The sequence below is a fragment of the Myotis davidii genome, unplaced genomic scaffold, assembly GCF_000327345.1.
Source record: "Myotis davidii unplaced genomic scaffold, ASM32734v1 scaffold346, whole genome shotgun sequence".
Lineage (NCBI taxonomy): Eukaryota > Metazoa > Chordata > Mammalia > Chiroptera > Vespertilionidae > Myotis > Myotis davidii.
In genome coordinates, this window is record NW_006297386.1 from 797,477 (window position 1) to 809,981 (window position 12,505).

The 12,505-nt window shown below is 36.3% G+C and overlaps 1 protein-coding gene across 1 annotated transcript in view; it reads right to left on the reverse strand.

Annotated features, from left to right (window-relative positions):
* Positions 1 to 11,054, reverse strand: part of SLCO1C1 (solute carrier organic anion transporter family member 1C1) — a 68,908-nt gene extending 57,854 nt beyond the window's left edge. Inside the window, exons 1-4 of the mRNA XM_006773156.2 lie at positions 10,676 to 11,054; positions 6,520 to 6,673; positions 5,008 to 5,149; positions 109 to 241 (exon numbers count right to left, since the gene is read on the reverse strand). Coding sequence (XP_006773219.1) covers positions 109 to 241; positions 5,008 to 5,149; positions 6,520 to 6,648 — 404 coding nt within the window. The 5' untranslated portion in view covers positions 6,649 to 6,673; positions 10,676 to 11,054. The remainder of the gene's footprint in view (positions 1 to 108; positions 242 to 5,007; positions 5,150 to 6,519; positions 6,674 to 10,675) is intronic.
* Between the last annotated feature and the right edge of the window lie 1,451 nt (positions 11,055 to 12,505).

Below are 12,505 nucleotides of genomic sequence, written 5' to 3' on the forward strand. Positions count from 1 at the left end.
GAATTTATCAGGGGCCATTTTATAACATTTAAATAATTAATTGTAACCATAAAGAGAGAAGTGCAGCTGTTGGTGACAGCAAGAATAGGATGATTGCATTTAACTCACTGTTCCATGAAGAACTGAGGCAGTGCGATGAGCAGCGTTCCGACCCCCATGATCAGGCAGCCCGCTCCAATTATTTTTGGCCTGTGAAGTCTGGCTCCAAAGTAGCTAACAAATGTTATAACTAAGAGATTCCCTTGGAGGAAAAGAATAAATGTTCATAAGTTAGAGAACTTAGAAAAAGTCAGCAGAATAACTACATGAAGTTAAGTCAATGAATGAACGTCTATAGCAAGCCTAGCGATATTTTGTTGTGACTAAACTGTTTCCAACCATCATTCCTATCATTTGACTTTCTTTCCTTTAAACTGAGAAGACTGTTGAAATTGTCTTTTTACTCATTACTTCAATCAGGTTACCCCTTTGTCAGAATATTTTAATGACCAAGCCTTCTACTTCATTTTCACACACCCTCATGGTTTGTCCTTTTAAAGTGTTTTTAGCATTAATCAAATTGTAGAAGGCATCCTTCAGCTGTTCTCTTAAATTTTCTTTGCTGGTTTGGAAGTAAACTTTATTATTGTTTCTTCATTTATTAAAGTTTTCTAATAAAACTTCTTATAGCTTCCTATTTGCTCTTGAAACACATATTATTGCTTTAGCTGAATATAAACTAGTAAGAAAAAGTAAAACAACTGTACCTCACTTTAAATGAAATCAAATTATAAAATTCATATTTTTACAAATGATATTTATAATTTTTTATATCCTGTTTATAAAAAGATAAGATTCAAAGTAGAAGTACAAATTACATAAATACCCATATCAACTTAGGAACATATCAATTATATAACTTCCATGTATATTTAAAATACAAATTTTATGAAATATGAAATCTCACAAATTATACACATCTATCTCTTTATAAAAATTAACTGCTGGGAGCCGGTCCATCCTTGCTGTTTCAAGAGACCTGGCATATATGGCATACTGTTCTTAATATGTTTGCTCACCTTCTTGGCACTATGTGTTTTAACCAAGGTCACCTCTCCAAGAAAGGTTGTTTCCCCAGGTAGAGATTTTTCCCCTGAAGTTAGGGAGGGAATAAAACCTCTTAACTGCCAGGCGGGTAATTGATCACTTTGACTACGAGAGGTCATGCTTAAGTACATAATCTTTACTCCCTGGAATGGAGGTAAGAAACTCCCTAGCCTTTGGAATGGAGATTGATAGGATTGGGATCAACTGGTATAAATACAGATGTAGCGGGACGGCAAGACACAGAACTTAGAGGTAGAGCTTGGAAGACAGAAGAACATGGACACAGAACTTGGCTGGAGATTGTGGCTATAGATCCTGGCAAGGCTGCTGATCAACTGAATGCTGCCTCCGTGTCATTCCTTCTTCGCCGACTCCGTCCACACCTTTGGGGACCCCTGGACCTGCTGGGGTTGGACCTCAGCAAATAACTAAGAAATACTTTTTGAAGGTGGAATTAGGTCTTTCTAAAATGTCTCTGGAGATGCGTGTGATGATGAAGACACTGACTAACCATGCTTTAGGGATGATGTCCTCGTGCTTTCTTCCACACAAAATTCCCGGAACAAGGTGGTAAGAGATATAGAAATATTAAAAATGCAGAATCTCGGCAGCTCCCGAAAGTGTCTGAGTCCACGGATCTGAGGGCAGGCCAAGAAATCTGCATTTTTAATCCTAGCTCAAATGTGTTGGTGAAGATGGTTCCTGGAACATATTTTGATAAACACTGTTAGGGTGTTGGATATCAAAGGGCTTTAAAGTATTAACTATTTGCATTTTGAACATTTAGTTTTCTAAGTACTAGAGTGCTAGATAGAGCAAGGACTTAGCAATAACGCAGCACTTGATTGTGATGGCTGATGGGTAGCCTTGCGTTCAAGTCCTTCTTGATGTTTCCAATTTTTTTTTTTTTGCAAGAGTGTTCCCTTACATCTGCAAGCAATCATCTAATTTACTACTGTTCATTCACATTGCCAGCGCTAGTCAAGTGCAAACAGCATAGCAATTTTTCTAGCCTGGAGGACAATAATGATAGTGAGAAAAGTAGATTACATCGTGGCTCCAGGCTTTATGGCTCTCAGAAGATTTAACCTCCTTTTAATTTTCATATTAAAAAACATTAAGAATGATATTTCTCATTTGACATCTAAGTATTTAGTAGAGGAAATTTTGTGTTGAATATATTGCTAATTATGTCTCTATTTTTGTTAGAGTGTCACAGTAAAAACAAAACAAAACAGAAACCGGAAAGTTTGTTTTCAGTTTATAAATACTGCCTCCCTACACCACCTCCCCTCCCCACTTCCCTCACAATAAAGAACTCAATATTTACAGTCTGTTTTTGTGTTACATGTGTGGGTATGCCAGATACTGCATGATATCATTTCAGCATCTGTGATATGTAGATGAGTCATGTTCTTTTACTTAGTATCCTTTCTGAATTCTTGGAAGATACACTTGAAGAATAAATGGTGATAAATGATCTTTAAAAGATTGAATTGGATATCAAAATTCTTTCACATCTACCATCACTAGCCTCTCAAAAAGCAACAGTTCCATAGAGTTTTAAAAATATGTTTTACCAAACTTTCAAATAACAGATTCCACATACACACAGCATTTCAGATAATAGAAAACTCCTCAACTCACCTTATTAGACTAACATTTTTAATATGTTTATTAATTTTTTACAGAGAGGAAAGGAGAGGGATAGAGAGTTAGAAACATCAATGAGAGAGAAACATCAATCAGTTGCCTCCTGCACACCTCCTACTGGGGATGTGCCTGCAACCAAGGTACATGCCCTTGACGGGAATCGAACCTGGGACCTTTCAGTTTGCAGGCCAACCTCTATCCACTGAGCCAAACTGGTTAAGGAAAGACTAATATATTTTGAAATCAAAGCTACACAAGAACTATAAAAGAAAAGACCAAATATAGCTTATTCCAGGAGTACAGAAGTATTATAAAAAAAAAGAAAATTAATAAAATAACTATGGTTATCTTAACATACGTAGAAAAGCATTCAATATAATTAGCCACGCATTTGTAATAAGAAAAAATATTTGAGCAAATTAACTTTTAAGGCATATATATCAAAACCACAATCAAACTCATTGCTTAATTGTAAAATTTTAAAAGCATTTTTATTAAGGTCAGATATGAGAGAAGGATGCCCATTTTCACTGCTTTTATTCACCCTAATACTGAGGCCAAAGAAATAAGGCAAAACCAATAAATAACAGATCTATGAATTTAGAAAGAATAATATAAAATCATCTTATGTTTCGAACAATATAACTGTTCAGAAAACTCTACACCATCTATAGACAATCAATTAAAATGAACAAAAATTAAACAAGGTTGCTGCATACAGATAACATTTAGAAATCAATAATGTATTGAGATGGTCTAACCTACTGCACACCAGGCTGTTTGGGTTGGCCTATTGCTCCTAGGCTACTAACCTGTACAGCATGGTTACTGTACTGAATACTGTAGGCAATTGTAACACAATGTTAAGTACTTGTATATCTAAACATAGGAAAGGCACAGTAAAAATACACTATACAAGAGACAAAGATGGCATAGGGCACTTACCATAAAAGGGAGCTTGAAGGACCAGACGTTGTTTTGGGAAAGTTAGTGAGTTCGTTGTGAGTGAATGGAAGGCTCAGGACATTAGTGTGCACTACTGCAGAGTTCACAAACACTGTCCCATAAGCCCTCCCCCAGCATCAGCATTACCTGGAGTTTCTTAGAAATGCAGAATCTTATTTCCCTCCCTACAGAACCAGTATCTGCATATTAACAAGATTGCCTAGAACAGTGGTCGGTAAACTGCAGCTCACAAGCCATATGCGGCATTGGCCCCTTGAGTGTGGCTCTTCCACAAAATACCGACTTCTGCACATGGGCCACGATGTTTCAATCGCACTGTACATGCGCGCCTACATGTGGTATTTTGTGGAAGAGCCACACTCAAGGGCCCAAAGAGCCGCACGTGGCTTGTGAGCCGCAGTTTGCCGACCACTGGCTAGAACATTAACATATTAGCACTAAACCTAGACATTTCATTCTGGTAGAATGATGAAAGATTTAAGTAGCAAATGCCCAAAAGCAAGAGGTTAACTATTCATTCTTTTAATTCTTTCTGTGATATTCAGTGTTAAAAACTGAAATATGTAGTATGAATTCAAAAAGGCAATTGTTGAAGAGTTAAAATATTCCTTCACTGTCCTGAAAGTTATCAAGTGAAGCTGAAAATATAGCCATTGAAGATTTTACTATAGCATATATCTGAGTCCCAATTGGCAGTAGTAACCACAGAACTACTATTCTACATTAACAAAGAATCAATGCCTCTTAGTTTATCAATTCAAGAAGCTGAGTAACTGGGATGATACCTCTTAAATTACTTCTAAAACTTTGACTAAACTCAATTGGTCTTTTCAAATTCTAAGAGGTTGTCTACACATAATTGCTAACTAAAGACACCTGAGTGTAGAATTTTATTATCTGCTTTGCTCTACTAGTCTTGCCAACAGAATTCCTCTCTCTTCTTTCTACTGGGCAGAAACCCCCTTTCATGGTTTAACTTCTTCAATAATTACAATGGTTTTTCATACTGCCCATTTGGATTCTTCTCAATTTTGAACCACAGAGCTTCCAGTATAAATGGCTTCTGTACAGACACTCACCACATACTTTTAAACTCAAAAATACTGAGAGCATCTCACCTCTCCACCCTCCTCCGGGAAAGTCTCTCACTCTGATTGAGAACTCTGAAATGGATGATTGCTATAATGTCGAACACCTGTAATGTATTGTTGGTTGCTCAGAGAGAACAAATTACAGTGAAGATGTCCTTTACTCAGGCCTCGAAGACCTTGTGCTTAAAAGCCAGGCATCTGCAATACCTACCAATTTCAAAACTTCCGTCAATAACTCCCACCAGGGAGGAAGGGATTTCAAACCTTCTCTCTATTTGAGTGATGGTGCTCTTCAGATAGCCTTCTGCCAGTGCCTTGGCAAAATAAACAAAAGATAAGGCGCCCAAGAACACCTGGAAAATATGACAGGTCACACTTAGTGACTCCAGCTTGACACAACTGGAAACTTACTAAACAAATAAATGAACAAACAAACAAAACCCCAAACCAAGAACAATGTAGCAAGCTTTTTACCACTGAACATTTTATTCAAGCATTTCAGCCTCAAGTTCATGTAAATTTCTAAAAAAAAATTCAATTTCTTTTGGAAATTACAGATTTTTACTCAGAATGTAAGTTGAATTCCCTTTTTTCTCTCCCTTCATCCTCCTTCCTCCAAAGGACATTGAAAAGAATTGTGGCTTTGGAAAAAAAACCTTATTCTATGGTGAAGCAAAGAGAGGTAGGACCATTCATAGGTAAGAACATAAGAAACCATAAACCAAACACTTAACATCTTATCACAAGTCTAGCACCCATGATTGTGTGATTGATAGTGATGGTGCATGAATTTTTTTGCTATCTGGCATATGTATTTTGCTAGACCCAGGGGTAAAATAGGGTATCCATAAGGTAGGTTATCATTTATATCAAAAATACATATTTGTTGGTGGATGTTTGGTACAAAGAAAGAATAGGAAGTTGGAGTAAAAAAAAAAGCACCATTTAATCCTATCCCCTCCACTGACCATACTGTGCAGCAAGAAAGGTCAAATTTTTTATTTTTAAAATGGGAATAATGTAGATGTTTCACAGATTAAATGTTATAACTGTGCATAGTATAGTATCTGGTATCTGACACATGGTAGATATTTAGTAACTATTTGTTTCTTCTTCCTTTCTCTTTTTTTTTTGTTAAGAATGGGCATGCAAATGAGCCAGGAAAGTAGTACTTAGCAATTTAACCTACATCAGTGGTTCTCAACCTTCCTAATGCCGTGACCCTTTAATACAGTTCCTCATGTTGTGGTGACCCCCAACCATAAAATTATTTTCGTTGCTACTTCATAACTGTAATTTTGCTACTATTATGAATCGTAATGTAAATATCTGATATGCAGGATGTATTTTCATTGTTACAAATTGAACATAATTAAAGCATAGTGATTAATCACAAAAACAATATGTAATTATATATGTGTTTTCCGATGGTCTTAGGCGACTCCTGTGAAAGGGTCGTTCAACCCCCAAAGAGGTCGCGACCCACAGGTTGAGAACCGCTGATCTACATGGTCAGGCAGAGATTGCTTTCACTACCTGGCACACGGTGGTTTCAATAAATTGCATCTAAGGTCATTTTTAAAAAAGGAAACAAATTTTTGCTTCTAGTTATATTGTATAGAAAATATAACTAGACAGAGAGCCAAGAGCATCAACTCCACTTAATTTGCTGTTATTCTTCTGTTCACTACTTACAGTTTTTTAGCATTTAATTGTTTGTTACCTTCAGTTCACCACAGCAGGGCTTTTTTTCCTCTGAGGAGGAATATTCTGTTTTGAAGGAAGGCCTCTCAACAGGTTGCACTGAATTTTTGCAGAATAACTGGATATTTTCTTTGGATGAAGTGTCCATTATGAAAATGTTCCTTGACTCTGATCTGTCAAAGTTGATTTTAAAAGTAAAAAACAAAAACATTTCATTCAAACCCACATGGTTTATTAAATAATATTTTTATTTCACAATAGATCACAATTCTGTAGACATAATTTGACCTGAAAGTACCTTATTGTACCACAGTAAGTTGGCAAAGTTTTTCAATTAAAATTGACCAGGATGTTTGATTAAATAATCCTGCTATCAGGAGTTGGGTGCCAGCATTTCTCTCCAGTTTAAGCCTCATTATGGCAAAGAATAAATTTAAATGTTGCCTTTGGAATAAATAATGAGGCAGAATTTTGCTAACTTTGTGGTCTTGCCAGCTTAAACTAGAAGCAGTCAAGAAAGGAAGAAGAGGAATTCGGTCATTTGAATATTGCTTCATTAGAATTAAGTCCTGAAAGCCTTTAAATCTATCCTCTTAGCGGAAGAGTCCTAGAATACCACATTGTGACTCCTATAAGTCCCCAACATCCAAACCCTTAAAATATGGAGAAAAAAAATAAGAAAGGACCAATTTGTGTTATCATTTTAGTTTGACAAATAAGGAAACCACAGTAAAATTTGTATTGCAGACTTAGATTTAACTCAGGCGAAAGTAATCTCTGGCCTCCCTTTCTGTGTTTAATTTCCTACCCTCCCTTACTGAGTCTTGGACAGGTTCACATACTCTGAACCTATATTACCCCTGTTCATATCAATATTTACATATCTTATGTCCCCTTTTCTTTAGGATTCCTCATGGCTTGCTCAGTGACGGCCTGAGAAAGAAATCTAAGTGAAAGAATTCAAAAATAAAATAACTTCCGCCTCACCTTAATGTTTATCAGAGGATACATTGCATTTTAATAGAGGTCTTCCATATTTTCATCATTCTCACTAAAGAAATAAAGTTAGGGGCAAAGTTCCAAGTGCTGTGGCAGAAATTTAGGTTTATTCTGCCAATATGTATGTTACTGAGTTAAATATCAAAAGAAAGACCTAAACAATTTAAAAGGGGAGGGAATTCCTCCAGGGAGTGTGCAATGAGTCGAAAAGTGTACAGCAAAGACCTAGTTTTAAAACAATAATTATTAAACTTTTAGATTATTTGATTTCATGAATGTGCCTAACAATGTTCAAAATATAGACAAAGGAAAGTGAGTAGAACAGAAAAAGATTTAAAAATCCTAAAAACTAAAGTAAATGAAGAGGTGATAATGCTAAACAAAATCGAAAGACAAAAACACAAGGATACAATATTAATAAGATATTAAGAGTATCTTAAATATTAGGAGTATAAAGCATAAAAATTATGCACAATGTAAATAACTAAAATCTTGACAAAATGGATAACTTTCTAGCAAATATTAATTATCTGTATTGATATAAACCAGAAGAAGAAAATAGCCAAGGAAGCCTTAAACAAAAATACTAAGGACAGATGATGTAATAGGAGTGTTTTGCCAAAAGATGTCTTTCAAGGAAAGACAGCAAATAATGGAAACAGATGATAATAGTCTCCATTCATTTGACAAAGTTAAAATTACCTTGATAATAAAATTTCATTAAGATAGCATAACAAGGAAAACTTCAGACCAAATCTAGACATGCTAAAATACAAAAAATACTAGTAAATTCAAATTAATTAATATTTTATAATTAATATATATTTAAAAATGTAATAATATTAGGAACTATATCACCTAAATCACTACATTAAAACTTCAAAGATACATTGTACACCTTAAATATATACTTTTTATTTGGCAATCATACTTCAAGTTGTAAAAGGAGAGTTAAAATAGAAAAATAATAAAATCTCAGTTGATGCAAAACAGCAAGTAACAAAATTCAACATCATTTCTGACTTTAAAAAGACACATTCTAAGAAACTAAAAAATTAAAATTCTTCATATCAACTATCAGATACCAACGACCAATTTTATATATCCATTGGATCACTGAAACTACTTTTCCAGAACAATATTTTTCAAAAATAATGAAAACAGGGTCTGGGGAAAAATGAGGTTATACAATGTTAAATAGGTTTTTTTAGTACAAAACTACTGAGTACCTTTAATTAAAATTTTAGAGAAACCCATTGCTTATAATGATTTAAAAAAAACTAACTAAACATCCAGTAAATTATGGTATATTCAGGCAATGACATCTTTTGAAGCCCTTAGAAATTAGTGTAAAGAAGTAAATATATATTTATAACTATTTTCATTATAGAGTTGGTTTTAAAAATATATACTCCTAAGCAGTATAAACATTCTATTTTATATAAGAAACACCTACACATTCACATATATATGCATAGAAACAAAGCTTAAGAAATACCATTAAGAAAATGTTAACACTCATTATTTCTGGTTGGTGATATTGTAGATGATCTTTATAAATGTTTTGTGTGTCTATATTGTCTAAGTTTTCTATAACAAACACCAATTTCTTATATAAAAAGACTTTAAAATAATAAAAATATCACCAAGCAAAAAAATATATGAACCTGAAAGTTTTTAAAATACAAAATAAATACTATTAAATGTACAGTTTAAAATGCAATCTTCTTCCAAGAACTAAACTATACAAGTCAAACTGACCTACTGTTTTAGGAGTCTAGAAATATTATTTCCCATCAGCCAGTGACTGGAAAATGAAAATAAATTGTTTAATAAGAAAATTACTATCACTTACAAATTGAATTCCCTGTTCACATGTGTTTGAAAACATGAAAAGGGTTACATTTAGAATGTAAATTCTGAGGAGGAAAAAAAACCCTTTTGAAAAGTTTATTAAAAACTTAAGACACCAAAATACATTATCTTCTTACATTTAGAGATGTTGACACAAAAATCTCTCTAATTAGTCTCCAGGAGTGATATCAAAACAAGAGAACTATAGTCATCCTCGTCGATGCTGTGTTAGGGCAAAATGATATCCCACTTAAAATACTGACACTGAATAGCTTTAGTAAAAATATAATTTTATTTTGATGGCTAATTTGCATATCCTCTCAAGTATAGCATGTTTCAAGGAGCATGCGCTTTTCATCCCTTTGTGAAAAGAGGGGGAAGAAGCTCAATGACACGAACAGAAATCTCCTTGGGGCCTGCAGGTGCTCGTTCTCTGTTGCTCTTGATTTGCTATTGCAGACATAGAGCAACAGCGCAGATGTTTAGAAAGATTTGCGCTTGGCAAATTCTTAATTGTTCTCCTACCACTTGGAGAGATTATTCCAGGAAAGAGGCATGGCAAAGTTCTTATCCAACACGGTGGGTTGAAGTATAACTTATTCTAGAGAGGGAAAATTAAGCAAGCAGAATTTCTTCATTTTAGTCTGAAAAAAAATAAATGGAATTCCCTGTTCCCATAGGTTTGAAAATCAATCCTCCGGTCTTTAAAGAGCTCCAGTGGCCCCAGAAGGTTGTAGTTAGAGCACACAAATGCCCCCAACCTGTGACCAACCATCCAGCAATCAGCTCCCAAAGACTGCCCCAAGTCAGAAAGGCAGCCACTTCCCAGCACTCTTCCCTCAGTCATCTCACATGCAGATGTGAGGCCCTGGACTCCAGGATCCCTCCCTTCAGGAATGTGTGTTCTCTAGAAAGCTGATCTCCCAATAAAAGTAATTGTGTCAGATTCAGATTTAATAGGTACTATTTATGTGCCAGGTGATTTATATATTTTTGGGCTATTTTTCAAAACAGCTGACCAAGTTTGACATTATCATTCCCATTCCATAGAAAATGAGACTGCTCAGAGCAGTGAAACATCTTGTCAAAAACTTCCCAACTAATAAACATCAGAGTCAAACTGGGAACCTAGATCTGAGTGTGTCTGACTTCTTTAACCAGTCTTCTCCGTTTCCACCAGCTGAAAACAAAGGGGCCCAACATCTTTCAGGGAAACGTGTTGTGGATAAGACACTATGCAGAACTCAAGGGTCTATTCACCTCTCCCCTGCGAGGGTCCGACGTGATAGTCGCAAAATAGGAATGCAGAAACCAAACCTTACCTGGAGGTGGAGATCAAAGACAGCCACTTCCTCTCAACGTGCTCAGCAAGCGGCTGGACCACACTCCACAGACTGAGAGAGCAGACTGGGGTGGATGACCCTGCAGCTCTGAGGGGTTTTGCCAGGTGGGGTGAGCCTGGATGGATACAGACAGTGCAGATTAGGAGGAAGAAAAGATGAAGGGCACGGCCTCACCCCTGGGCAATGTCTTTTCTTTCCTCTTTCCCCCTGGCCTCTTTTCCCTGGCAGTCGGCAGAGAACAGGCCAGGCTGGCAACGCCACTGACGTGCATCTCACTCAGCTCCCGGGGCACAGAAAGCGCTGAAGCCTTTGAGCCATTTCTTTGCAATTTGCTGCAAGTTTAAGGCCACACGTGATAAAGCTTTCTTTATGGGAGAGAGTGAAAAAAAGAAAAGACCACTTGTGATCCTACTTGCCGATTCCCAGAAAACACAACTCTGCAGGGGGCAGAGGGTAAGGGAACAGAAGCAGGAGGAGGGAAGGAAGTTTGTAACAAAGATCCCTCCTTTTCCTTCCAAGAAGTTTTTAAGCCAGCTGCTCCTTGAGGACATCACTGGGATCCTGTAAAAAAAAAAAAAAAAAGGTGGGGGTGGGGAGCTCCTGGGCTAAATCTCTTCATGGTTCCTTTTCCCGTTGGGAATCTAGAATCTACAGGGACTGTATATCAGGCCAGGATCCAGACTCTGCAGAGTTTCCTCCAGAAAGAGTTAATTCTCAGAGACCTGATCTGTTGCTCACACCCACAATCTCTGAGTCTTAAAAACAGAGAAAAAACAACCATTGAATTTTTGGCCTTTAATTGTTTATCCTATCTAAATTCCAAGGAAAGATAACTCCTTGCACTTAGAAATTCTACAATTCTAATAAATTCTTTTCCCAAGAGTACTATTATAGGGGATTTTGAGCAGCATTAGCTTGCATTTGGCTTATTACTAATGAATTTGCTATCAGAATTATCCAAGATGTACCATATTCTTCAATGACTGTGACTGTGACTGTGACTGTGGCCCCGTCACTTAACTTTTCTAAGTTTCAAATTCCTCCTTTGTAAAGCAGAATTTTTTTAAAATATATTTTATTGATTTTTTACAGAGAGGAAAGGAGAGAGATAGAGATAGAGAGTTAGAAACATCGATGAGAGAGAAACATCGATCAGCTGCCTCCTCCACATCCCCCACTGGGGAAGTGCGCGCAACCCAGGTACATGCCCTTGACCGGAATCGAACCTGGGACCCTTCAGTCGGCAGGCCGATGCTCTATCCACTGAGCCAAACCGGTTTCAGCTGCAGAATTTTTTTTTAAAGAGAGAGAGTCACAGGATTATTTTAAGGATTAAATTATATCATGTATTCAAATGTACTGTTGGGGGGAAGCCTAAATCTAGGATTGGTTCCGAAGAACTGACATGTAACCTTATTCAAGTTCATAAGAGCTTTAGTAGGAGAAACTTACATAGACAGGCAAAGCAGCTGCTTGCTCCCAGTGGTAACCAGCAGGAAGAATCCACCCCCCTCCCTCTCAGGAAGGGGTCTCTTTTTTTATAGAAATCAATAGTTATCTGAGGGATGCAAGGATGGTACAATATCCGCAAATCAATAAATGTGATACATCACATAAACAAATTGAGAGAAAAAAAACACATAGTCATATCAATTGATGCAGAAAAAGCATTTGACAAAATCCAACACCCATTTTTAATAAAAACTCTCAGCAAAGTGGGAATAGAGAGAGCATATCTCAACATGATAAAGGCCATATAGACAAACCTACCACGAACATCATACTCAACTAGATGTCCGGTGCACGAAA